General features: G+C 52.6%; 1 protein-coding gene across 5 annotated transcripts; it reads right to left on the bottom strand.

Annotated features, from left to right (window-relative positions):
- Window positions 1-1,538: 1,538 nt before the first annotated feature.
- On the bottom strand, window positions 1,539-22,062 carry Krabd3 (KRAB domain containing 3). 5 transcript variants are annotated; one of them, XM_078040781.1, is made up of 19 exons: window positions 21,911-22,062; window positions 15,816-15,942; window positions 15,310-15,429; window positions 14,571-14,720; window positions 13,842-13,997; window positions 12,724-12,855; window positions 12,334-12,507; window positions 11,143-11,298; window positions 10,266-10,466; window positions 9,649-9,792; window positions 9,101-9,274; window positions 7,196-7,348; window positions 6,466-6,642; window positions 5,611-5,820; window positions 5,381-5,521; window positions 4,836-4,943; window positions 4,244-4,354; window positions 2,312-2,737; window positions 1,539-1,735 (listed from the first exon to the last, which is right to left on the bottom strand). In XM_078040781.1, the coding sequence occupies exons 1-19, from the start codon at window positions 21,920-21,922 to the stop codon at window positions 1,647-1,649; spliced, it is 2,961 nt and encodes a 986-aa protein (XP_077896907.1). In that variant the 5' UTR covers window positions 21,923-22,062; the 3' UTR covers window positions 1,539-1,646. The 5 variants fall into 5 exon arrangements, 4 of the variants coding, with proteins under 4 accessions (XP_077896907.1, XP_077896906.1, XP_077896908.1 ...); XR_013435495.1 differs by lacking the exon at window positions 1,539-1,735 and adding an exon at window positions 3,995-4,080 and having other exon boundaries at window positions 2,604-2,737; XM_078040783.1 differs by lacking the exon at window positions 1,539-1,735 and adding an exon at window positions 3,995-4,093 and having other exon boundaries at window positions 2,604-2,737.
- Between the last annotated feature and the right edge of the window lie 5,802 nt (window positions 22,063-27,864).

Genomic DNA, 27,864 nt, shown 5'->3' with positions numbered 1-27,864 from the left:
AGTCCTGACTCTCCTGTCAGGGGCAGGCTCAGGCAGGAGGAGGTGGCGCACCGAGGAGGAAGGGCCAAGTGCTGGGCACAATGAGAATGCTCTTTCCAGCTCTACCGTCAGCAGCTGCGACCCTGAGCAAGTATTTCATGTGCCAAACTGTCCCTTTGCCCCTGTGGCATAGGGCTCATGTGCTGCCTGTCTGTAAAGCCCAGGGAACAAAACCTACCTTGATGTCCCACTCAAAGTGGGACCCTTCCCATTGCCCCTGCTTATAAGGGAGAGAAGAAAGGAGAGGGCGTGTTTCAGCAGATGACAGAATTCCCTCCCTCCAGGCAAGGCCACCCACGTGGGACACCTCTCCAGCCAGTCTGCATCCTACCCCTGCCTGTTGGTGCTGAAAGGTGCCCAGTGCTACTCTGGAACAGGAGCTGAGGACTTTCCCGTCCGTCCTGTCAGCACAGCTGGGGAGAGGCCACTTCTTCCAGTCAACATCCTGCCTACACAATCTGACGCATGCTGACTTCCACGCCATCAGCTCGGCACTTGCTCTGGTCCTGTAAGTACCTTAAATGCCCCTTTGTGGTGGTCTCTGCCCCGGGCTGCTCTGCTGACACACCACTGGCAGCCAGCAGCAAGGAGGGGTGAGCCCCACACAGGACCTGGAGGGGCATCAGGTCACAGCTGTCTCCAGTGGCCCACGCCTTAGGGACACACTGGGCAAAGCAGCTTGCGTGGTCATTGTGGACAGAGGTCCCTTGTGGCCTTGGGCTTTAGCAGGGGCACCCAGGGTCCCTAGGGCCCTGTGTGCATCGGCACAGTTCCTGGACGTTCTTCAGATTAAATGAGGATGTGGGTGGAGCCCTGGCTCTGGAGATGAGGTGAGCAGCACTGGAGCACTGTCCAGTGTCCATGACAGGGCCACAGGCTGGTCTGTCCCACCCAGCAGGGCGGGAGCCTGCTTAGTGACAGTGGTCATGCCACTGGTGTCCAACACAAACCCAAGACTGACCCCATTCCCTTGTGTGTTATGGGCGGGTGTCCCAGCCTGTGCCCAGGACCTCAGGCCTTACTTAAAAAGAGGGTCTTTATAGAAGTGGGCAGGCCTCCCCAACACAGCTGGCACCCTGACACAAAGCAGGTACCTGGAGACAGAGATGCACAAGACACTGCAGATACAAAGATGGCACCTCTCTGTGCCTGTGCACAGAGTCCGGTACAGACCTGCCCTCGTGGCCAGCAGAAAGAACCAACCCTGAGGATCCTGAGCTCAGGCTTCGGGCGTGCAACGCCAGCCTGTGCACTTGTTGGGCAGCCTCAGGCTAGCCCCTTGGGAGCAGCACTGTAAGGTGCCTTGGCATCTCCAGTGGTGCGCGTATGTGGGACACTGAGCTGCATTGTCCCCACTGTACTGGGGGCCCAGTCCAGCCAACCATGCCCCAGTGTGGGCCCCCACCAAGTGCCTTCCTATAGGAGCCAAGGGCCCTTCCTCAGCAGCTAACGTCCTTTAGAACCCACACTGGTCATCCAGCTTAGACCGCAGGGCAGAGTTCTCTCAAAACCACATGTGCCAGCATTTACTCCGGGAAAGCAAGGGCCCAGCCCTCTGCTGGGCTCCAAGATCAGGAGGGGCGGTGGCCAGGGAAAGGGCCTCATGGTCACGATACACGGCTCTGTGTGCGCGCACACCACCACCTGAGTGTGGATGGTCCTCGTGAGGACAGGAGGGAGCAGCATCTGACTGAACCTGAGCCAAGACACCAGAGGCATAGTGAGGAGTGCACCCCACAGCAGCCTCCTGAGCAGACGCCACTGAGCTGGCACAACCAGGGCAAAGGGCGGGCGTCTGGCAAGGGGACGCCAGCAGCCAGGGGAGGAAGGCCCACCCTGGTAGAGGGCAGCCTGGGGCTGGCAAGGGGCACCCGGGGTGCCCTGCGTCCTCAGACAGCTGAGCTGCTGAGGGGCCTCACCGTGGGCTCCTGTGTTCACCACCCCAGAGGGTCCCCAGGAGGGCTCTCCCACAGGCTGCGAAGATCCTTGCCTGGTTTGGACCCTGACTGGTGCTGCCCCTGCAGGCAGCGGCTCCATGTCTGCACTTGTTGCAAGAGACATCAGGGGGGTAAGGCAGCAGGCACAAAAGTGGGGAGAGGGCCTTGGCACCCAGGATGTCCAAGAAGGGGGTGCCCAGTCAGCACAGTGTGGCAGTTGGGTGCCATGGAGGGGGGCTGCTGGGATGGGCTGGGTCTGGGTCTGGAAGGTTCTGCTGGGGGAGCATCAGGGGGCACCAGGTGGACCCTCCCTCTGGGGAGTCCCAGGGGGTCACCTGTCCGGCAGCCTTCTGCTTGGACCCGCAGGATCTTTGGTTTAGGTCTGGCAGGGCCCTTTTGCCTCCAGTAGGGCATGTGTCTGTGACCCAGTCCATTGGCCCAGCGAGGCCCCCGGGGGAGTGACCAGGGCCAGGAAGCCTGGCGCTTTGGCCCAGGACCCTGGTGGCGCCTCCCCAGCCGATCCACTTGGGTCCTCATTGTGGCTACTTCCTGAGCCAGTCCTGCCAGGGCTGTGGCCAGCTGGTCCAGCTTCTCTGTGAGCGCAGCACCAAGACTGTGCAGCTCCTGTTGCAGGGGCCTCCCGCAGGGGCATGGCGGCTGCGGGGAGGCAGCTGGCCACAACGGTGAGTCAGCTGCCGGAGGGGGACACTTGCTGGGTGGCTCAGGTGGGTCCCTGGGGAGCTGCCTCCTTTGGGTCCTGGCTAAAACCAGAGGGAGGACAAGGTTAGAGTTTCTGTGCTGTAAGGAGCTTTCGCCCCCCAGTTCCCTTGCACTAGTGTTCAGTGTCCTGCCTGCTCTAAGCCTGGCTTCTAGAGTGAAGGAAGTTGCCTCGGGCTGGAGAACACGGGTACTACGCCTCATTACAGCCAAATTGCCATCCTCTGCCATTTCCCACCCTGATGGGTAGGACCAGCCAGACACGGGTTCCATGGTGACCAGCTTTCTCAGGACAGTGGTCTTTCAACTTCTGGGAAAAAAAAATTGGTGGGTTCCACCACTAGAGCCAAATGTTCCACCTACCCCTGCCCTGGGGGGTCAGTGAGAAGGGCCCAGAGAAGGCCCCAATGGCACAAGGCTAGGGTTGAGGGTGAGCACCCAGGAGATGGGCCAGGAGTCCAGCTGAGAACCATTAGGATATTTCCAATGGGGTCACTCAATACCCAGTGCCCTTGGAGACAAACGCCCCTCCTGTCTTTCTTCCCCTCACTCAAAAGTTATAGATTGAGAGATTTTGATGTCTTAAATTATTTTAAAAAATAATCTAGCAGGTGCAGTGTGTACACCTATAATCCCCAGCAGCTCAGGAGGCTGAGACAGGGGATCTCAGGTTCAAAGCCAACCTCAGCAACTTAGCAAGGCTAACCTTGTCTCTAAATAGAATATAAAAAAGGCCTGAGGGTGTTGCTCAGTGGTAAAGCACCCCTGAGCTTAATCCCCTAGTATCCCTCCACAAAAGAAAACTCATCTAATCCTTTACCCCCAATTCCCCTGGAGCTGGGCTCTCCCAAGGTGAGCCTTGCAGGCAGCCCTAGGCCAGACCCTGCCATTTCTTAAGGCACTTGGTCGACTGGGTGGAGGGAACTGCTACCCCTGTTCCTGCGCCCCAGCCAAGGCTCTGCCCTTCTCTTGTCAGCACCCCCAGAACTGCAGGTGGAGCAGAGTGATGGCTTGAGTGGTCCAAGGCCCCAAGGCCCCAAGTCCTGTCTGGTCTAGTTCTTTAGTTGAAGCAAGAACGTGGCCCTGCCCTGAGGGAGGGCAGGGGCCACCCCAGAGTGCACCCCCACTCCAGGCCACACTCCCAAGTCCCTGGTATTAGGCTGCCCCAACGTGACCCAGGGCACAGGTGACTTGACCTCCTGCCTGTCTCACTGTGGCTCCTCAGAAGTGTGACTTGGAACCAAAGATTTTGGGATGACCCTGGCCAGGTCACTCAACAGTGCTGGTCACTGTTTCCTCACCTATTCTCTGAAGTCCCCTCAAACCCCAAATTTTGATTCAGGACAATTTCTTCACTGCACGAGGTCTTGGGAAACCCCCCGAGTTCCTGTAACGAGACACTGAAGCGAAATGGGCACCAGGAGTGGCTTATAGGTCAGACTTTCCCTGCCCACAACCTGCACAACAAACTTGGGAGGGTGTTTTCTTCTTGGAACTGGAGGCTGGGGTCCTGGCCAGTGCAGAGGGGACAGGGAAGCCACCAAGCTCACCTGCAACACTGTGCCTTCCACATCTAGGCTCTAGGCTTCTGGGTTCTTCACCTCCCCTGGACCCGGGCCTTTCTTCCAGCTGAGGGGCAGACCAGGGATGCCCTGCTGCCTCTGTGGAAAGAGCACAGGGCACTTGGGACAGGGACACATGTAATTTTACCAGAGCCACTCTGACATGAGGATGTTAAAATGTGGAAAAAAAAAAAATCGAGCTTTCCACTTTTAAACAAGGATTAAATGAGATGCAAGTTGGACACTGAGCCCACCAGGAACCCTGGCTCTGGTGAAATGGGCACATGAGTGAAGGCCCTGGTGTGCAGCCCCTGCCCTGTTCCCAGCAGGAGGGCTGTGCTGGAGTGTCTCAGTGTCCTCTGCAGCTCCCGCCTTATGCTCAGGGATCCATTAGGAAGGTCCTGCCCCCAGCAAGATACCCCAAGGATATGCTGGGGGCATCCCCTGGACCACAAGAAGTCATTCTGACATCTTTTCAGGGCCATGGAGCAATGAGGAATGTGGTGTGCAGGGGCGTAAGGCAGAGGCCGAGGCCTGTGGACGGAGCAGCTCCGGCCCCTGACTAACTCCCTGACCCTACCTCCTCCTCCTGCGGCACTGCTGAGAGGGATGGGTAGGCAGGCACTCTCTGCAGCCTCTTCTCTCCTGGGTGACCGGGACTTGCCTCCTGTCCCTTCTGCTTTTCCTGCTGGGAGCAAACACTGGGTCACAAACCTGGATGGTAGAGTGGTGGCTGGGGACAGCAGGTGGCATTTCTAACTTTCTTGACAGGACAACCTCCAAGAATTTTTGCTTTTGATGTTTTTTTTGTTGACTGCCAAGATTTCAAAAAGTTACATGACGACAATGTTATCATTTTATACACACACTCACACCTATTGTGCACATATAGTATTAAGTATGTGTCATCGAGTGGCTTGCCAAGAATCCTGCCTCCAGTCATGTGCAAGCCCTGCTCTGGGTACCCTGCTCAAGGTCCCCATCTTCTTCCGCCTCAGCTTCCCTTACAGGCTCAAACATAGAGGACTTTCTGTCCCCAGGCAGAGTAACAAGGGAGCTTGGAGAACTCAGTCTGGACCCCGGCCCTGTGGGGACATGTGGATGCATGCGGGGACTCAGGCTCACCTGCACCAAGGCCACTGCGGTCCTCAAGCTCTCTTCTTTCATGCCCGTCACGAGGGCTGCTGCCACTGTTGCCTCCGGGGGACCTACCAGGTCCAGGGGACAGAGGAACTGGATGCTTGCAGCTGCGAAGGTGCTCTATCTCTGTCACAAACAAAGCTGGCATCAGAGCACTGACCAGTATCCTGGAGAGCAGCTCATGGTCACCCCACCCTGTGCCCCAGCAGACTCACCCTGAAGGGGTGGCCGCCAGGGCTCGGGTTCCATCCGCGCATCTTCATCAGAGCTGCTGAGGCTTGAGCTGGCGCCAGGGCTGGGGCTGGGGCCGGGGCCAGGGCCAGGGCCCGGGCCCACCAAGCAGGCGAAGCGCAAGGGCCTCACAGGCAAGATCCCCCTCAGAGAGGTCTCTAGACAGTGCAGTGGGGAGGGCCTGGGGGCTGCCCCTATGCAGACGACAAGAGAGCCAGCTGGCTGTCACCTGATGGCAGTAGGAGTTTGCCCTGAGGACCAGGTTCACAGACCAGGTCCCTCATGGTTCAGTCCCAGCTCACGTGGGGTCTGAACAACTCTCTCTTTGGCTATGGGACATGGAGAAATCAAAGCCTGGTCAAGTCCCTGGCTGCTCTGGAAGGCCAGTTGGGGAACTTTCCACAAGTGTCAAGTCCCTAGAAGCCACTGTGGTCAGGTTCTTGCCAAGCCCCGGGTCTACGAGTCCTGCAGCCTCTCGCAGTCTGCGTCCCTCTACCCTGCACCACAGAGCCCAGCAGCTGGGCAAGGGCAGGAGGGTAAGAAAAGCCACAGGACCTGCTGAGCCATCCTCCTGCCCCTGCAGACCTGCAGCAAGCTGCCAGAAGGATCTATCTGGACATAGCAGGTGGAAGGGGGCTCTTGCCCCCCAGAGTCTCCACTGGAGAAACCAATGGCTGCACAGAACAATGGTCTTCCCACCCTGATCTCAGCACTGGGTCACTTTATCTTTTTCTTTCACCAATTCCAGTTTCTGCTTGGCTCTTGCTTCTATCTTCTGGGGAAGGGATGAGAGAGAAGGCAGGAGGAAAAACATGCCAGTAACACTGGAGGCAGCTCACCATCTTGCAGCCATTTCCACGGCTCCGGCCTGATGGTCCCCTGTTCTTTGAACCCTTGGTGGCAGGTGCGGATGCAGCTGGAGGTGAAGGCCTGTGGGCTGGTCAGATGCAGGCTCCCGGCAGGCACTTCTCCACCCTGTCTGAGGCAGGATGACTCAGAGGCCTCACCCCTCAGTCCTGTTTTAATGAGAAGCCAAAATGGCTGTGAGCCCTGTGGGGCCTTGTGCTACCACAGAAGCATAGACAGAGAATTCCGCCCACAGGGGTTTTCAGGCACACAAATTTAAGGAATCACCCACTCTGCCTGTCTCAGATGGGGTGGGGAAGTGGTGCCCACTAGAGCCTGTTCAGATCCTCCATTCTTTATTCAGGGACCCAGCTCTAAGGACTCCTGGGAGCCCTCAGATGCCACGTGGGGCTCGCTTGCCAGGATGAAGATGCTCAGTGGACAGGGTTCCTGCTCAGGCCTGTGTGGTGCAGCAGTGGATAATGGCCAGGGTGTCCGTGTCCTGGACTCTGCCCACACTCATTCAATAGTGAGACTGTATGTGTGCTCAACAGACCACCTGGCTTTCTGGCCTCAGAACAAGCCTCTGTCCTGGCTGTTTCCGGAGTATCTTCTTGGCTCAAGTGGATCTGGCCCAAGACAGTTGGGGGCAGCCATGCCCAGGCCAATGGTACAGAAGCTGTCCAGCCCCACTCCCAGGTACCAGGGCCACCACGGAGTTACCTTCCTTGTATGCCATCCAATTCTTAGGTTCCACTCTCCTGGGCTCCCTGTCTGCTGCTGAGAAGCAAGCCCGGGCAGGCTGCTGCCTGGGTACCGGCAGCTCTTTGAGACAGTTCTCCAGCCCCTGGAGTGGGGAGCTTCCTGGCAGGCATCCTGTGAAGATCCAACATTGGCCCTCTTGGGTGACTGGAGCCTTGCCTCTTCTGCAGCATCCAGGGCTAGGGGCCCTCAGAAGAGGCACAGAGCTTTGGACGTGTTGAGGTAGTTCAGGGCCCTGGATGGAGACCTGGCCCCAAATATCTATCAGCCCTGGTTTGGGGTGGCCCTGTCCAGACTGCCTTATAAGTAAGAAGCCTGACCTGTCTCCTTGGCCACCTTCACAGAAGCCTACCCAGGGTGAGGAAGGAAATAATGGGGAGCCTGGCCATAGGTATGGGTCTAGGCTCCCTCAGTGCACCCAGTTGCCACCATGGTGAGGGATGGCAACACACCAGGTGGCCCTAAGGACTGTGAGTAAGGCTTCCTTTATTACTCAAAGGAAGGCAACCCTGCAGGCTTCCTGTCCTCTGCATATGACAGGCCACAGGCCACTTGAAAAAACAAATACATTGTAAAAATTGTATCCTAGTGATGGAGTTGTGCCAGCAACGGGAAGGAGCTGAGCTGGAATTCTAGAGGGAAGACCCCTTTCCAGGCAAGCAGACAGCACTGTCCACATTCCTCCCTGAGGGACATGTGCTGATAATTCTGGGCCCAGGAGAAGTTTAGAACCAAAGCCACATGCATGTGGAGGGCAGAGTATGAGCTACCACAGGGTGTTTGCTGGTTCTGGGGGCTGCGCCAGAAGCTCCTGAAGGGCAGCGTGAAGGCCCCTCCATTTGGGTTACTTAGAACCCATGTCTAAGTAACCCATGTCTACCTGCAGAGGGCACATGAAAAAGAAGTGCACCCCAGGACACTCTGCCCTGACACAAGATGAAGTGGTTTTGGTGGCCAAGGGTTAGCTGGACAGAATTCAGAAACATGCCAATGGCAGGTGTTCAGATGAAAGGCAAGGTGGGGACCTTCCTGGAATGCCACTGTCCACATGAGGAGACAGAAGCTGGTCATGGCAGGTGTCTCTGGAGGGTGGTCAGATTCAGTGGTGGTTGTGGGAGGCGCAATGGGGACTGTGGGGCGGGGAAAGAGAGAGACCTTACTTTTCCCATATAACTTTATGTAGCTTTTGAACAAAAACATTTGATTTTATTACTCATTAGTAACTGAAAATTAAGCCAAGTCAGCTGCGTTTCAGGCAAAAAGCCCCACACCCAAGGGGTTCCTCCAGGGGACTCAGGCACTGAGAAGAAGGCCTGCATGGCCCAGCCAGAGTCCAGGCTGTAGTTCTAGGCCTTTCTATTAACTAGAGATGGAGCCAGGACACAGATACAAGTAGGTACCCAGTGTGCACCCATGGGACACGGCCAGGCCAAGAGTACTTGGATTATTCAGGTGGGGAAGAGGCTAAAGGGATGCTCAGAAGCACTGGAAGACCCCAATGTCCCCAAGTCCCCAGGAATGAGTCTCCCAGAGAGACCCAGGGAGGCACAGGTCCCCAAGCACACCTCTGAAGCTGGTTTATTCAAAGCACACTATACTTTCCCCTAAGCTGGAGGCCAGCCTCGCATATCTTTGTGGCTGGGACAATGAAGAGTTTAACTCAATAGGAAAATTGAATATACTACCTGTATTTCCGGACCAAGTCACTAAAATGGACCCCTGCTCCCACCCTGTCCAAGACAAGTCCATTCCTGCCTCAATGTCCCCATCTCTGCCCTGGCACGGGGCTGATGACCTGGCTGGGCCAGAGACTTTGATGGACAGGGGCCTTGAATGACATCTTGTCCCAGAGGGTTGGTAGCTCACCTTTTCCAGGCCGCTGTCCCTGGCTCCCCCCAGGACTCCCAAATTCCAGGTCCCCATCGGTGCTGCAGGCTGAGGAAAAGCTGGTGGGGGTGCCTCGGGGGCCTGAGGGCTGAGCCAGAGTCTCTCTCACATAGCCCTGCAGGCCCAGAGGCAGAGGTGGCTCCTTGGTGGCCTCTGCGGGAAACAGCATTTTTCAGGTCACAGCAGAGCCTGCTGGAGAAGAGGCCCCTGGGCCATGGAGTAGATGGCACCAGGAGACCCTGCCTTGAGGTGTGTCTCTCCAGGGTTTCCCAAGGCACAGATGCAAATCCCAAAACCCCACATTTCACCTCCTAAAACTAAAAAAAAGTTCTCCAAGAAGAGGGCAAGAAGACTTGTAACTGCTGCTACCCAAGCTGGAGAGCTGCCTGGGGCCAGGCCCGAAAGAGGGCAGTGGGAAGAAGGCACATGCTTCAGGAAGCTGGAGAGGACAAGCTAACAGTGGCCTCGGTGTCTCTCTCCACCGTGTGCATGGTGACAGGCTAACCCAGGCCCACTACACAGTCTACCTTCACTGTGTGATCCTTGAGACTGCAGCTCTGACCGCTGGGACACAGAGGTGGCCAGTGTCCGGAGTGGTGATGACCCACCTGGGGGAATGCCTTTCAGACAGGCCTCCAGAGCTGCCAGTGGTGAGCTTGAGGCCCTGCTGGCTGGGAAAGGAGAGAACACTGTCATCGTCTCTCACAGGTCCTTGCCCTGCCTGTCGGGCCCTGGCTTGGTCCCTGGCTGGCTGCCCCTGGCCTGCCTCTTACAGGGCTGATGAGTCTTACACCAGACTCTGGGACCTGCCCGGCAGCAGACCCTCCTGGAGGGTACTTCGATCCTCTCTCTGCTTCTCTGGAGGGAATGAAGGTGTCCCTGGCCTTGAGGACAGAGATAGGGAAAACCACCTGCCTGCAGGGGCCATCTTCCTCAGGCAGGACCTCAGGGCACAATGAAGGTCCTTACTGAGCCAGAGGGCTGCCGGGGCAAGGCCTGGGTTGAGGACATGGACTGAGGTCACTGTTTGGAAGGAAGCCCAGGGACAAGTTCCCTGCCCGAGGGACATGCAGGTTTCCTGGGCTTTGGAAGCTTCTCTGAGCCCAGTCCCACGGAGACAAGGTAAGACAATCCCAGGCCTTACCTTGAGCTGTGGGGCCCCAGCAGTGTGTTCTGATCCCTTTGGTGTCTCTGGTAGCAGAGAGGCCATGGCCCTGCCTACCAAGCTGGCAGGATACAGGCTCCAAGTGGCTCTGGGACCAGCTGTCCTCTACCTTGACCACAGTGAATGAGCTGCCAGCTTCAGTACCAGGGCAGGAAGGAGGGGTCTGGAGGTGTCTGGACCCTGTGTGAAGCAGGTCACCAGTCAGCCCAGGTTTCAGGACTGGACTCACCCCAGGTTTTGTGAGGTGAGGTGGGGCTTCTACGGCCCCTCTGCATCCACAGCAGTCACTGTGCCTGGGTACAGTCACTTCTCAATCACCAGCACAGACCCAAGTCACATTCCTACTTCCATCAAAGTCCCTTTTGGTTGCTCTAAAGTTTTCTAAAGAAGGATTAAGTCAGCTCTGCCCAGTTAGCACCAAATCAGATCTTTCTCCTTGGCCAGACAAACCACCCAGTCTAAACACACCTGATGGGTACCCCAAGCCCCAGTCCTACTACCAGACCAGACAATCTGAGGCCAGCCCAAATCCCAGTCATACCACCTATTGCCAGGAACCCCAAATCACAATTATGGCTTGAGAGTCTACTGGGCTACAACTCCAGCTTCTATGTTTTGGCTTTCCGCCCCACCATCCCTTCCTTCCTTCCAAACGTTTACTTCGTTCTATGAAAGCCAGTCTGGGAAATGATCAAGAACTGATTAGGCACCTCCTCTGTGCCTTGCTCCATTTGCAGAGTGATGGTGCTCAGTATCAGGCCCTCTGCCTGAGGCCTGTGTGCTTTGTTGCAGAAGGTTACCCACTGCCCTGCTTGTGGCAGCCCCTTCCCTACCCAGCTCAGCAGGTGGCCTTTACCTTCAGAATTCTTATTCAAGGTCCCTGGATCCTCTTGTAGCAGCAGGTCCCCTGCTCCTGAGGGGTTGGGACACCTGTCCTGGGCCTCTGGGATCTCCTTCAGACAGTTCAGCAGACCCTGGAGAGGAGGATCCCCCGAAGGTGACTCAGTCTTCACTAAGGAAAAAGGCACACATGTCCACCAGAGCCCAGAGTCCAGTCCTCGCACCAGACAGGAACCATCCAGTGTGCAGTGAGGATGCAGGGCCAGAAATCTGCAGACGTGATCAGGTCTTCCCATGCCTCATTTAGTCTTGTTTAAGTCACTGTCATTTTGGTGCCCAATTTACAAATGCCTATCAACCATCCCTCCCAGAACAGGACGGGTGAGAACGGAGAGGCACTCAGAGGCAGAGTGAAGGAGGCGGGGCACTGGACAGTGCCCTGGTCCCAGGTGCAGCCGACTTTGAAGGGGCTGTGACACACACAGTGCGTGTAAGAGGCACACTGCTGGAGTTAACCCCGCCCGGACCCCGTGGAGTGAACCAAGGACCAAAGCTGCAGCAGCCTTTAAAACAGATTCTATTGTCATGTATAACTAAAAAGAACCAAAAAATTAAAAAAGAAAAAGAAAACTTAACAAAAAAATAAAATAACATGCAGGCAGTATTTAAAGAGAAAAAATAAAAAACATAATAAAGTGTCACTGCAGCCCGGAGCTCCTGCCCCCCTGGCTGTCCAGATCGGGGCCCCCCTGGCTGTCCAGATCGGGGCCACTCTGAGCACCTCACCGAGTGTCAACAGGAAGTAACACTTGAGCGCTGTGGCTCTTCTCCTGAGGCCCAGGTTAGGAAAAGTGAAGAACAAAGAGCAACCAGGGCAGCATGCGTGCTTCTGAGTTTTCTTTTTCTATCCTAATGCTTCTTTAAGAGTTACCTGGGGCTGGGGACATGGCTCAGTTGGTAGAATGCTTGCCTTTCGTGCACAAGGTCTTGGGTTCTAATCCCCAGCACCACACACACACACACACACACACACACACACACACACACACACACCTGGCTTCAGTCACATGACATTGGGAATACAGGAGCAGCCAGGTTAGTAATGATCCTCAAGGGTGACAGTGTGGAACAGAGAAATAGCTACAGAATGGCTTTCCAGGCACTTTGGAGCCCTTGGCCTGAGGGCATCAGATGCCCAAGGACTCACCTGGCCAGGGTGGGCTTGCTGGCCCTGGCTTCACCGTGGTCAACCTTGATGCACCCAGGAGAGGGACAGCAGGTAGTAAGTTTGGTGCTGCCTCAGCATTCTGGGGCCCAGGCACAAGGATTTCTTTCAGGCAGTTGATGAGGCCTTGCAAGGGGCTATTCCCAGGAGAGATTCCTGCACACAGACAAGGTCACTGAGGTCACTGTAGTCCTGACAGGGCAACATAAGACCTTCTACAGTCACGAGATCTCTGGGCAGCTGAGAATCACCCATGTGAACAGACGAGGCCTGCCCACTGAGGCTGCTACAAGACTAAACTGACTATTCAACTGTAGCCCACTCAGCTCCAGGGCAGGCCTGATCTCATCCCCAGGAGAGCCAGATTCTCACCAGTCCCTGGGGTCCCTCTCTCCTGGGTTTGGTGGCTCTTCCTCTGGCCAGAGCTGCAGCTGGGAGGGCTCAGCTCCTCAGCAGGCGTTCCTGGGCCTCCCCTTCCTGTTGGCCATGGTCTGTCCACAGTTTCTGTTGCAGAAGACAAGGAAGGCCTTTCTAGCCTGGGCTCCACTTTGGGATCACCCAGATCCAGTCACCACGAGGAGAGACCCCTCTAGTTCCTCAACTCCCTGGGGGCAGTCAAGTCCCAGAAGCTTTGGAGGACCTGTTCAACTGTAAACACCAGGACGGTTCACTCTGAACGCGCCTGGACACTTCCTCCAGACCTCAGCCGCTGAACACGGCTCAGCAAGTAATGTCTGCAGCTTCAACACACCGACCCCGATCTCACGCTTGTGCTTTTCAAATCAGGGCACATGGAATGTCGGGGCATGTGGGTGGATGACACCTGAAATCAGAGGCTAAGCAGGCTGTGTTTTGGGGAATGCCAATCTTTTTTTTTTTTTTAATATTTATTTTTTAGTTGTAGTTGGACACCATACCTTTATTTTCATTCTTTCTTTCTTTTATTTTATTTATTTTTATGTGGTGCTGAGGATCAAACCCAGGACCCTGCACATGCTAGGCGAATGCTTTACTACTGAGCCTCAACCCCAGCCCTGGGAATGCCAATCTTATTCCATATTACTTCAAAATATTCTAATAAAAAGATATTTGCAAGAATTTTTAAAGGTACAATGAGACCCCAGAGAAATTCTAGGCCTTCTCTGAGGTTAGGCTTTGATATGAGACGGTCTGAGAATCAGAAGAGGTGCACACAGGTGAGTTACCTGCTGGGCCCTGTGGCAGAAACTGCCTGTGTACATGCACATGGTCCTCAGCAATAAGGGTTGGATGAGAGGCCTCCTGGGGACCAGGCATTGCGCCCCTCCCATTTGATCTCCTGACCAGAAGCATATTATGCTGCCCTGCTCTCTGGGACCTTCACCCCCACTCAGCAGCAGAGGAGACTAAGTCCCAGAGAAAACAAAGAGGGTGTGGGTTCAAGCTCCCTGACTCCAGGGTTGAGGACCTTGAAGTGCTGATGGTCCCCATCGTTGCTGGATTAGACTCACTGATGAGGAGGGGCCTTCCGGGCCCCCCATCTCCAGGCGGGCCACTGGAGGACGAGCTGCTGGTCGGTGTAGTGGCCAGGCTGGGCTGGCTCACCGGGCTGTCCGGAAGGCAGCTGAGCAGACCTGGGGGAGGGCAAGACTCCTCTTCCACGGTCACTGTTGAGGGGGAGAAGACACTAATGCCAAGGTGCTCCTGCCACTGTCACCACTGGGGTCCTTCCTTGCCATGCTCCACTAACAATGGCCAGGACACCAGGGACCTAGGCCAGGACACCAGGGACCTAGGCACTGCTGTCACTAAGCTGACCCCCACATTACAGCCCTGGTCGCGCACTGACGAGGCCACACTCCTCCAGCCTCTGCTCACTCCATTCTCATCTGTCACCAGCTGAGTGGGGAGGTGGGGCCTGAGGTGTGTGAGCAGGGACCAGGGGGAGGACAGATGCCTGGGGAGGTGGAAAGAGCACTGACTGGGAAGTGACCTGGGCCTCACTGGCCACTCAGAAGGCTCAGCCTCCCTCCCTCCCTCATCTGCAGGACATCAATAAACAGCTCACCTACCACGCAGGGCCCAAGGCACAGGTTGGGGCCAACGTGAGAAGCCCAAGCTACTCTGCGCTCACCACACCCAGGAGCTCAGAGGCCAGGCACACAGCTAGGACTTGGACTTCACCTTGTGGAGGAGCTGTGAGCGCCACAGAGACCGGCCTGGCTGGCTGGCTGACTTACCCTCAGGGCTCGCTCTTTCCCCGTCCAGGCTGGTTCCCCTGCTCTCAGGGCTGTCCTCAGTGCCCTTGACTTCCCGGAACAAGAACTCTGGGATCCCCTTCACCAACTGCACCAGGGCGGTGAGGTGCAGGCTGTGCCGAGGCTGTCTTCCTGTGGAGGGCCACAGTGAGCCCCGCGCCCCTGTCTGCTCAGCACCTGTCCCTCAGGCAGCCCTCCTGACTACAGGAGGAGCAGCCAGGAGAGCCTGATGTCCTGTGGGCTCAGATCAAGACATGTGCCTAAGGAACAGCCAGGATCGGGTGGGAGCAGTGTGTACAGGGACACAGGGGTCTCCTACACCTGTCTCTTAAGGGAATGTCAAGCAGGGCTGTCCCCACCAGCTAGCCCTCTGCCTTTCCTGGAATCCCCTAAACTCCCGGCCTTGCCCAATCTGGGCCCTGTGGAACAAGTCCACCATCAGAGGAGCCGCAGGCTGGCTGTGCAGGGGCGGCAGGGATAAGGGTTCCGCTGGGGGCAGGAGCAGGCCTGAGGTGGGTGTGCTCTCCAGGGTGAGCCCAGGTTCTTCTGGCACTGCTCGGTGGAATGGACAATATGTAACATGCTCCTAGTCCACAGCAGTGACAGGTCAAAGCCAGGGAGGGTTGCAGTAGGGAGGGCTAAATTAAGCATGTTGAGGTCACAGTGTCACCTGAGGACCATGAGTAAGAGGGGGAGCCCAGAGTCTGCCCATAGGACTTACCCTGGGGGCTTCCCTTTACAGGAGGCTCCTGCCCCTCATCACCTCGACTCCCTCCTCCCATAGCTGCTCCAGGCTCCGTAGGTGACAGAAAAGCAGAAAGGGGAAGCAGCTCATCTGTCCCTGGGGAGAAAAGCAAGGACAGTCACCCTGGAAACAGAATGGTCTCTCCGTCACAGAATCGAGTTGTGGCCCAGGCACCGCACACATCTGTGCAAGCATCTCTGTGCATGTTGGTGGGGCCACTCACACTCAAAGAACAGAGCAGCAGAACCTAGCAGTCACTGCAGACCTCACCAAATGGTACCCAGCGGGAACAGAAGGGAGGCCCGGCCCAGCACCCAGCTTTCAGGAGGTCCCTAAAACTGTTCCTTTCATAGATGAGAAGACTAAGGCCTGGTGGGGCCTGGAGTCCTGCAGTCCTGGGGCCTCCTGGACTCCAGCCTCCCCGCTTCCATTCTCAGGTGGTACTCGCCACCTGCACCCCAGGGAGGCCAGTGGAGGCATACCCACGGAGACCAGCGTCTCGTAGTTCTCCCGCATCACGTCTCGGTAGAACTCCCGCTGCCGCTCCTCCAGCAGCCTCCACTCCTCCTCGGAGAACCGCACGGCCAAGTCCATGAAGCTGATGGGCACCTGCGGGTGGTTGGGGAATGTTGGCAGTCCTGCCAGCAGGGCCAGCCCAGCTGCCCCCTCAGCTCAGTGCCCTGTACATTCTCTGGGTGAACACAGGGATGGAGGGGGAGCAGTGGGTGAGTGGGACCTGATACCAGAAGCAACAAGAATTGGCTAGAGACGGTACTGGCAGTCAGCTGGGTCCAGGCTTCCAGACTCAGAAGGAATGAAGCTCTGTTGCTTTAAGACCTGGGTCTGTGGCTCCATCACAGCAGCCCAGGAAACTACAACAGTCTCATGTCGCCCAGTCCCTAGGCCCCACAAAAGTCAACCCTGGGATGAGAACTCTGGCCAGCCTGGACTTCACCTTGTGAGATTCTCTGAATTAATAAGCACACTTCCCTGAGAATGTAAAGGCCTGAGATCCTAGTGCTGAGGATTAAAATAAAAAAGAGTCGACTGATAAAACCAATTAGTTATCAAGGGTGAGGATCCCTTATCTCAAACCTATGGGACCAGAAGTCTTTTGGATTTCCAGTTTGGGAATAATTGCTTCTACATAATGAGATAGACTTGGGACAGGACCGAAGTCTAAACCTGAAATTAATTTATGTTTCCTATGTATTTTATACACATGGCCTGAAGGTATTAACGTGCCTGCCTTTTGACTGTGACCTGGTACACGAGCTCAGGTGTGGGATTCTCCACATGTAGCATGATGCTCAAAAGTTTTGGATTTGGTAGCATTTTAGATTTCAGGATTTTTTATTAGGGTTAGGGATGCACATCTATATAATTAAGAAAAAAAAAGTATTTTTTTTTTTTTTTTTTAGCAGGGATGCTACAACACTCAGGAATCAAACAAAGTTTGACCCCCTCCCTAGGCCACTCTAGTAGCCTGTGACCCCTCTGACTTCAGACTCCCATCTTATGGCCACAGCTCTTCCACAGACCCTCTGTTGCCAGGCTGAGCCCAGCTCCCAGCTCTGCCAGGCACAGCCTGCCTCACTTTCCAGGTCCCGCTTGCCCTTTGAGGACTGATGTTCAACAGCGCATCCCCATGGGGACCCAGCAGTACACAGGCACTGAGCTCCATGAGGTGATGCCCACGAAGCCCTTCTGCATAGGTAGACTCTCCAGGAGACAAAGAGACCCTTACTAGACAGGGGCCCAGGTGTCCGAGCAGAACCAGTCAAACTGTCTCTTTAGTCAGGTGAACAAAACCTCCAGCGCATGTTTGCATCAGGTCAACCAGAACAAAAACATCATCAATTTAAACATCACTAGATTCAAAGACTCACACGATGAGCTCACAACTGATTTATGGCTAGAATTCTTAACCAAGAAGAATCATTCTGAACCCATATATCAAATGATTGGCATGGGATTTGATTTTCGAGGAAGCTTGCCTGGGAATCTGCACTTCTCTTCCCAGGAAAATCCTGACTCAGAGAGCTCAACCCTGGGCAAGCCACAGTCTCAGGTGAGAGGCGTCCACACCTCTCCCTGTGCCTGGCTTCTGACAGTCCTGTTCTTTTTAGCAGCATAGTGAAGAACCTGCTGGGGCTAAGTTAAGATCCCACTGTCCCCTTGGAGAGACCTCCTTGGACCCCTGTCCAGTGACACTCCAGGCTGTAGTTCAGCTGTCCTCACCTCGCCATGCTCCCTACCCCAGGCCTGTTTCACCCTCTCTTCCTTGGGGATGGGAGTCTATTAGACACTGTGCTTCTTAGAGAAGTACCCAGAAGAAACCCCAGAACCCTGGACAGCTCTGGAAATGGAGTTCTTACACACCCAGTACTCATCCGATTTCTACACCTTCCACGCTCATCTTCGGCTACCCTGTGGCTTTTTAAGGTAAAAGCAACCCTTCTGTCTTAGTTTATTTAAAATTTGTCATTCAGTAGATTTTAAAACAACCATGACACCCAGAAAATGGACAGGAAAGAATTTAAAGTTAAGGCAAAAATGAACTTTGTATAAATTAAGCAAAATGTAAGTTCTGAGAAGTATCCTTCTGGTTCAGAAATGAAGGCGAATTATGATTTGTAAGAAAGAAATTATAAAGAAAATGAAGACACTTGTAAAGCAAAGAAAACAGCTTCTGTCTTGTTTCATCTACTCAGTGATTTTAAAAACCGTCACGGCTACTAACTGGCAGCCTTGTCACTCACTCACTGTACTCCCCTGCCTGTCACCCTGACAGCTGACAGCTAGCATCATGCAGTCACACCCCCTGGTGCTGTGGGCACCATCCACAAACCCAGCTAGACAGTCTCTCTAGTGACTGCCTAGATGCACAACTTATCGCACGGCTTGTCACAATGCCAAGCAGGAAGAATGAAGTGCATCCGGTGTCAGGTGCATCTGGAGGAGGCCCCTGGGAAACCATCCGCCCGTTTCCACTGACCTCACTCCAGTGCCTCTGCTACTGCTGAGCCTGCTGTGTCCTCCCATTGTAATGAATCAGGTGTGAGCCTGTCGACCTGCTTGTCCTCCTAGGGATTCCTGAGCCCTGGATGCTCCTGGGGACCCCAGCACAGGGCTCCATTATGCTTGGCCACCTCATGCCCCACTGTGTTGGGCCCATCACTCCTCAGTCCTCCCCTCCATCTGCTGGGCCTCTGCTCTCCCTCTTCCTCCTAGAGACCTACCCAGCCAGGGCTTGGGAACCATGGGGGATTGCAGAGTGGGACACGGCCAAAAGGTCATCAAAGCAAGTCAGTATCCAACTAATGAAGGCTGCTGGGAGCTTCAGACTTGTCACGATAGGCCTAGGGTCCAAATGGACACAAATGCCACCTATGGACTGAGCAGGAACATTTTACCTGTATTCCTTGATTACTAAGTTTAAAGGTACAGATGCTGTGATGGCCAGCATGCATGTCCTTTAAAAGTAATATGGATTTAATTTAAAATATGTGAAAAAACTACAACCTAATGCACTGAGAATACCACCATGTGGGGACTGGGGAAGTTAAAAAGAGGGGTCACAGAGTCAAGAAGGCTGGAAGCCCCTATTTGCAGTCCAACTGTCTCACTGCTGAAGTTAAAGCAAGTGGGAACAGTTAACCACCTGAAGGAATAACCAGAGCAGTGGCACAGCAACATGTCGCTCAACAGTGCCAGGAGTGTACAGGTGTTGCATGTGGACCTTTCGGGGGACTGGAGGAGCACAAAATAGGTGGAGACGGGTCAACAGCAATGCATGCTACCTGAAGAGAGGGCGTGCCAACAGAGTGGCACTGTCTCATGTGCCTTGACCAGGCAGCAGGCATGCTCTGCCTGCATTGCAGAGCTCTTCCTGAATGGCAGTGGACATTTCGGCCATTCCAGCTCTGCACTGGAGCAGACCTGCATGCTCCCCAAGCAGCTCTGTGTCAGGACCAGGCTTTCTGTGCAGATTCCACTGCAGGTGGTGCTATGGTGTGAGTGTGACCCCCCAAGTCCATGTGTTGGACACCCCACCCCTAGCTCAAGTGTTGAGAGGTGGAAACTTTATGACGTCATCAGGCCAAGAACAGACTGATGCCACTGTTGTGGGAGCGGGTTAATGACCTTGGGATTGTTTCCTGGTAAAAGGCTGGGTTCAGCCCCTTGCTCTTTCTCTCTTGCCCTTCCCCCTTCCACAAGAGCCAGATCCCGGTCCCTTGATCTTAGACTTGTGATCTCCCAAAACGGTGAAGTAAATCTTTGTTCTTTATAAATTGCCCTGTCAGGTGTTCTGGTATAGCAGCACAAAACAAACAAGACAGGTGGCCGAAGACTTAATTGGCCACCATTTATTTCCAGTTTGATTGTCAGTTCTATTTTTCACTGAAGCAATTGGCTTAATCTGTGTCTTAGTCCATTTCTGTTTCTGTAATAGAATACCTGAGACTGAGCGATTTGCAAAGAAAAGACGTTTATTTTTTACAGTTCTAGAGGCTGGAAACTCCATACTCGAAGGCATCTGCTGAGGGCTTCTTGCTGCATCATAACCTAATGCAGGGCATAATATGGTGAGGGGGCTGGCACTCTCTCTTTCTCTCCCTCTCTCTTTCATACAAGGCCGCTCCCTGATAACCACTAATCCATGAATAGAGTAATTCATTCACAGGGACAGAGCCCTCAGACCCAATCACCTCCCCAAATTTGCACCTCTCAAATGGCATTTGACTTTAGGAATTAAGTTTCCAACACATGAAATTTGGGAGAAACCCTTAAATCACAGCATCCTGATTTATCTGTCTTCTGTGAGTTTGATAACTCACAGTTGAGTTGATAACTCAAAGTTGATTCTCCTGGGAACCATAACCTAGGGTTGCAATGAACAACATTCAGATTAGTTATGGGATTTTAGCCAAACTACTAAATCCATTTGAGCCTTAACAAACTCATCTATAACACTGGGATCACAACATCCTACCTCATAGGGATGATATGGAGACAAAAATCAATTGATATAAGAAAAATGCCTAAAATAAATGCTGACTGATCTGCAGCCAGATCTGCCTGCTAATATCCACCTGCAGGGCACAGCCTGCCACCTCTGGCTCTTCCACACACTACTCCTAACCTCCCAGGAACTCTTTATCGCCAGGCTAAATATATATATCTGGCTTTTTTAGACATCTGTGAGCAATGCTTTCCAGAGGTCCCCCCACCTCAGCTTCAAGATGGACTCCTGGGTGATGGAGGTATAAAGTGCGAATGGGAACTGACTGTGGCCTGGGTAAGTGCTCCTGTCAAAGGCTTCTCAGGGTTCTGAGTTTAAGAAGAGTGAGCAGCACGCGCGTGTGTGTGTACAAGTAAGTGTGCAAACACTCATCTTCAGAGAAGGAAAGCCACTGTCCTCTTTGTGCTCAACCTTGCTCTCCTCCCCCAACCAACAGAGCAAAGCTTTTGGGGCTGATCCAGGCCTACTGTAGCTCTCTCTTAAAACATCCCTTCTACTGCATGACTAGTCCCATGCAAAACTGCAGCTTCAGTGTCCTGAGGATTTGTCCACCTCTCACAGTCCTTGCTAGTCTAGACCCATTCTCCCAGTGTGACTCAGAATAGCAGATCAGACCCTGTACCACACTGCCCTCACTGTGCTCACAAGGTCCTGGGCTCCTGGGAGTCACACTGGACATGAAGACTACAGGCTCTGTCTCTCACTGTGACCTTGCATTCCCCAAGGCCAATACAGGCCACCTTCTCCAAGAAGTCACATAGCATGAGAATGCATACTTCCCTGCACATTAGATCTGAAAAACCAGTGCTCTAACCCCCTGACTTTGCAGAACAGAAAACTACTGTACGAGGAGGCCCTAGATGGGGTTTGTGAGCATATCTGAGCAAGGGTGTCCTTGGACTGCCCTGTCAGCCAGAGCTACAAAGGAGACTGCCCTAGCCTGTACCATCTGGCTTCTTGGCTTCTCCCTTCTCCCAAGATGCTTGTTAGGCACTTGCCATGCCAAGATCCTGGCACAGTACCTGCTCTACCTGGCCACACACAAACCCTGCAACTCCCCACTGGCATTTTCACTGCCCACAAACTCGGTCTCAAAGGTGCCCACGGGCTCCCTCCACCTCTTGGATATACCACTATGCATCTTACCGACATAAAACTTGGAATCTGTTTTATCTTCTATTTCTCCACTTCCACCTCCCCACTCCCTGGAGCCAGGAACTTGCCAGGATTTAGTAGTTCCCCCTAGGCCTCCATGCCCACCACTCTCAGGATAACTTGTAGCAAAAAGGAAACACGCAGAGAGGGAGGGCGATGCTTAAGTCCAAAGAACGAGTTTCCCCAGGAGGCCGGGACTCGGGTCCGTGGGTCCCGGAAGAGGGTAGGGGTCGGAGTTGGACCTGGACTTCAGCGCACGAAGTCCTCTGCACCGGGCTGGCCTGGCTGGGTCCCGGCTCTTCCCCGCCCCGCCGCCCTGCCGCCCCGCGCCGCGCTGCGCACAGCAGACCCGCCGCCGCGTCCACCGGCCCGCGCGCCCGCCCCGGCTCGCCTTACCTGGCGCGCCATCCTAGCACTCAGCCGCGCGGCCGCCCCGCGGCCGGCCCAGCTTCCGGCGGCCACAGGCGGAGGCAGCCACCGTCGGCCGTGGCGGCTCGGCTGCGCGCGACAGGAGGCGGGGCCCCGAGCGCGGGCCGCGGGGGAGCGGCGGAGTGGGCGCGCCGGGGCCCGCCCCGCGCCTGGCCGAGCCCGCCCCCGCGCCGCGCATCCCGGGAGGGTGGTCCCGTTTCCGGCCGGCGCAGGCGCGGACTACGCTTCCCAGAAGGCCCCGCGGGGCCGGGGCGGGCCGGGGCCTGCTTGCTGCCCATCACCCGCTCCCCGGGGCCGCCAGACAGCTGGGCGGGCGGACCGGCTCTGTCCAGCTTGCAGCTGCACGCGCCTGCGTGAAAGCATCCTTCTGTCTCTGTTCATTCATGCAGGCATCCGACACCGAGAGCATCCTGTCCAGGAGCCAGAGGGGGATGCTCCGACGAGAAGTGACCAGTGTCTCCCAGAGGCCGCTGTCACGTAAACTCGACCCTGAGTTGGGGAGCCCGAGGGCTGCGGGCCCAGCAAGGGTGGCAGGAGCGGCCGCCAGAGCCTGGCGCGTATTCAGGATCTGTTCCCAGCCCCTTCACTCAGCACACTACTGACCCCTGCGTGCCATTGTATTTCTTGTGATTATTTGCTGGTCTGTTCTGTTATGTGGGATTTTAAGTAAACACGCAATGAGTGAACTAAGCTTTGACCTCACCATTATCCACTTCCTGCTGTGTTACCCGGAATTCAGATGCTGGGCCCTCTGCGGGGAGGCCACAGGCTGAGCCCGCTGAGCCGCGTTTTCCTCTCTGAAGAGGAGAGCCAGTAAGAAGAATCCTGAGAAGGTGGGCTGGGCGGGGGTAAACCTGCTCTTCCAGTCCGAATCTTGGACGGACAGCGAATCTTGGAGGGACAGCGGAAACAGAGGTCTCCCCAAGTGCAGACCTTCTCTAAATCTGGGACCCAGTCCAGATGCCTGCCGCCCAGGGCCCCTCATCTTCGGGAATACTCAGTATAAGCAAAAATAACCAAAACCCTTTTGGCACCATAAAGAACGTACAAATAATCGTGCCGGGACCAGACTTCAGGATCAGCTCTGCTTTTTGTTCAGCAGTGGAGTCAGGCATCAGATGGCTCACTTTCTGGGTAGAAAACGGCCTCTGATTGAAGCCAGATTTAAAGTTAGGTAGTCAGTGTAGTTAGGTAAATCAGGTCTAGTATTGAGTGAAATCTAAAATGGAGGCCATGCTGAGAATGACTCAGGGAAAACAGGACAACTCATGGAATGTTTATGAAGTCCTGAAAAGGCCCTAGGCCAAAGTCCACCTCAAAGAAGTGTTAACCAACAGCCCCAACAGATTTGGAAATAGCCCATCCCAGAGAAGTGATAATCCCATCCCAAAAGGTGATAATTAGGCCCACCTGTGTCCCACCCCTTGGGCCTTCCAACCTACATTCCATCACCAAAACTATAAAAAGGGGAAACAACTGCACTTCCACGGATTCCACCTTTTGGGTCCCCTTCTTCCTCCGGGAGAAGTCTTTTCTTCTGTCCTTTAATAAACTTCTAATCTCTACTCTGACCTTGCCTCGGCGTGCTTCTTTGGTGTTATTCTTCAACATCGGGGAGCAAGAACTCGTCACCGGTCAACAGCGGTATCATGATTACAGAAGTCTGGGTTCACATAGGTTACACACTGGGAGATGGCTTAACCATTGAAAACTTTAACAGATAAGCACTGAATGCTAACTCTGGACCTTCATACTTGCCCAGTAAAAACAAATTTCAAATGTTTACATCTTATCTCTTTCCCTCTGGGGTCTATTATACTGTCCCTGGGAAAGGATTTTGTGGCAGGGAAGGATCAATGTTTTGGCTTCTTTCCAAAGACTGTCACTTTTAGGTTTGATGGATATCTCCTTCCTAGGGATTGTCTTATCACTGGATGATGTTTGCTTCCTTCCCAGAGATTATTCTGTCGCTGGGAAAGGATCAAGATTATCAATGTTCCTTCTTCCTTCCTCCCTCTTCCTTTGGGATTGTCATTTCCATATCATTAACTCAGAATACTTGAGAGGAAATTTATTAATTTGTTTTTATTATTTGTTCTTTTTAGTTATACATGACAGCAGAATGTATTTTGACATATTATACATACACGGAATACAACCTACCATTTTTGTGGTTGTACACAATGTGAGTTACACTCAGACGTGTATTCATCTAAGAACATAGGAGAGCAAAGTCCGATTCATTCTACTGTCTCTCCTGTTCCCACCCCTTCCCTTTCTTCATTCCCCTTTGTCTAATCCAGTGAACTTCTATTCTTGTCCTCCCTCCCCCTCATTTTATATAGCATCCACATATCAGAGAGAACATTCAGCCAGGAAAGTGAATTTCTATCCCAGTTATCCAGGTGTGGGTCTCTAGCAGCGCTGGGTTACCATAGGCCCCACTGTTTTTGTGACTGGTTACCTCCCAGAAATCCAGGAAACAGGATATGATACTGACACCCCTTGGCTTGGCCACTCTCCATCACTGCCCAGAGCACACTGGGGCAATACCCCTCCTTCATACCCGGAAGCACCTTTGGCACAGGTCCAGCATTGTTTAGCCTATTGAAGAAGATTTGGAAGTTTAACCATGCAGAAAAGTCAAACTAAAACTCAATGTCTCCTCTCCAAATCCCTACAGGACCTGGCAACTCAGGTTAGGTCTTAGGCCTAAGGCCAGGGACACTATCACTGGTCTGTAGACCCCTAAACTTTAAAATTCTTTCACCTTAAAAGCTTTCAAAGGAGTATCTCCATCTAAGAAAGACAAACTTTTCTTTTTTTAAAGTACAACGATTGGCCCCTCTTGACTCAAGCACCCCCATTTGTAGACTCTGGGCCATTAGTCACTAAAAGCAGTTTATCAGCATCAAATCTGCTGATGGCCAAATTATAAGAAACCTCCCCGATCCTCTCCCCTAAAGCTTTGGTTGCACGTTTGACTGTATGTGCATCTGTGCCAGTTCTTGTATCTGTAATACAAAATGATTGCAGAAAACTTGCCTAAATGGGGTTTTGTTGGTGGCTTTCCTCAACCTACAATGAATGGTATAGATGACAGGGGTTGCAATCCAAGATATACTTGCCAGAGAGGAGGCAAAAGAAGGACAAGTTTTCCAAAAGAGTAAGATAGGCAAGGTTACATACATCTTCTGAAACAATCTGTGGCCACAAGGATGGTGCCAGTCAACTGTGAACTGGCTCTTGCAGGGTAGGCATCCTACAGATGTATTTTTTCTGCAAGATTGCTGTGGCCTTTGTGCAAAATTGTGGTTTTATCAGTCTTTTGATGGTTCTTGTCATCAGGTAAATCTGTGTGAGGAAACCTTCCCTCTCATGGTTTCTCTGTTTCTGCTAGGGTTACACGCAGGTGGCTCCAATCTGTTAGGGTTTGACATGGGTGACTCCAGTTTGATTCTGACAACTTTCGCAGTTTGGACACAGGCAAGGTCAGGAGTGGAGATGAAACACATTTTTGGAAAAATCTCAATAATTCAAATTGGTTGTTCAGCAAGTTGATATTCAGTGGTTTAGCTTTCAGCATGTTTGGATTTTGGCTATCTGGTCATTCTATGAATGGGCTTTAGCAGACTAGTTAGCTCTTTACCCCAGATGAATCATCTGGCCTCTCTAGTGGCAGTTGTGCTGTCCACTGCTCCATGTGAAATGGTTGCTGTCGTGGTTTAGGTATGAGGCATCCTCCAAAAGCTCATGTGTGAGATTATGCAAGAAATTAGAGGGGCTGGGGATGTGGCTCAAGCAGTAGAGCGCTTGCCTGGCATGCATGCGGCCCGGGTTCGATCCTCAGCACCACATACAAACAAAGATGTTGTGTCCGCCAAGAACTAAAAAATAAATATTAAAAAAATTCTCTCTCTCACTCTTTCTTAAAAAATAAATAAATATTTTTAAAAAAAAGAAATTAGAGATGAAATGATCGGATTATGAGATCTTTGACCTGATCAATGCATTGATCCACTTGAATGGATTAACTGGGTAGTAACTACAGGGGGGATGTGGCTGGGGCATTCCTTTGGGGTATATATTTTGTCCTTGTTGAGCATAGCACACTCTCCTCCCTTGGTGCCAAGTCCTGAGCTGCTTTCTTCTGCCACGTACTTCTTCCATGATATTCTGTCTCTCCTCAGGCTCCAAGGAATGGAGTTGGCTGTCTATGAAAGGAGACCTCTGAAACCAGGAGCCCAAAGAAACTTCAATTGTTCTTGTCAGGTCTTTTGGACACAAGAGTGAGAAAGCTGACTAAAACAGCTGCTATTTGTGTTTTCTTATATAGTTTAGGTTTTTTTTTTTTTTTTTTTTTTTTTTTCTGTTTTTCTGGTGATGGTGCTGGGGATCAACCCAGGGCCCCATGCAAGCCAGGAAAGCACTGTACCACTGCCACATTCCCAGTCCCATCTTATCTTTTTTTTTTTTTTTTTTTTTGCCTTTTTAAAACCGTTAATTGTTGAGAAAGAGATGTTAAAACCTTACATCAAGGTTATGCATTTGTCAGTTTCTCCTGTATTTGTGACAATTTTTGCTTTCTGTATTTGGAGGCCACGTGCATTCAAGTTTAGAACTGTAGTATTTTCCTGTAGAGTTGTTGATTTTATTATTAGGAAGTAACAATACCCTTAATAATATTTTTTGTCTATAATCTGTTTTGTCTAATATTAATATACCTACATGCATTAATCAGCTTTTAATACCTGACAAGAACAATTTAAAGAAGGACAGCTTTGGCTTGCTGCTTTAGAGGTCGCCATGCATGTCAGCTGGCTCTACTCCTGTGGGCCTGAGATGAGGCAGAGCTTCCTGGAGAAAGGGCCTCCCAGAGGGAAGCTGCTCAACTCAGGGCACAGAGAGAAAGAAAGGAGAGGGGGGAGGGGTTTAGAGGTCAGTCCCCAAGGACAAGCCCTTAGTGATTTACTTCCTTTCCACCACCTCCAGTGAGTCCATTCAAATCATTAGTCCATCAAATGGATTTTTTTACTAATGAGGTTACCAGCCTGGTGATCCAGTCACTTCCCCAAAGCCCCACCTCTGGGCATTGCTTTATTGGGGATCAAGTCTTCAGTACATGAGCTTTTGGAGGACACTCCAAACCTAAACCATAACACTCCATTAAACTTCATTTTGGCTCACATTCACTTGATATATCTTTTCCTATCCTCTTACTTTCAAACTTCGTGTAAATTTATGTTTTAGGTGTGTGTCATATAAGAGCATGTAGCTAGGTTTTGTTGTTGTTAAATTCCATATGACAATCTTTATTCTAATTGGCAATCTGCTTGCATTTATTGTGGTAAGGTTTCATTCATTTCTACCATCTTATTTTGTGCTTCTATTTATTCTGATTTATTCAGACTTTTTTCTCCATTTTCCCCCATATTGGATTGATTGATTTGCTTTATTTATTCTTTTCTTTCTACTTGTTGAAAGCAATGTCTTACTTTTCTGTTCTTTTGGGGTTTACTGTTTACAACTTCATACACATATTTGGTTTTATATAAACTAATATTAATTCCTATTTCCACTCTCCTTCCAGATAACAGGCTTCTGGTATACTAGTTTAATCACACCACACTCATTCCCTCTTGTGTGAGTTGTTCTTTCTCATTATATTTTTAAGTTCCTCCCTATTTAAAGTCACTGTTTGTTTGTATAATCTATGCTGTTTAAATTTATCAGAGTTCTCTCTGCTCGCTTTTTCTTGCTTTTTTTCTCCCTTCTGGGTCCAGAGTTCAGCTTCCTGAGGTATAAGTTGAAAGTTCTTTCAACAAGGGTATGTTAGAAATGCTTTCTGTTTTATGCAAATGTCTTACTTCTCTCTCCGCCCAATGGTATGAGCAGAGAATTCTAGGTTGCAGTTATTTTCT

The sequence above is a fragment of the Ictidomys tridecemlineatus genome, chromosome 2 (assembly GCF_052094955.1).
Source record: "Ictidomys tridecemlineatus isolate mIctTri1 chromosome 2, mIctTri1.hap1, whole genome shotgun sequence".
In the NCBI taxonomy this organism is placed as follows: Eukaryota; Metazoa; Chordata; class Mammalia; order Rodentia; family Sciuridae; genus Ictidomys; species Ictidomys tridecemlineatus.
This window is presented reverse-complemented; position numbering and strand designations above follow the sequence as displayed.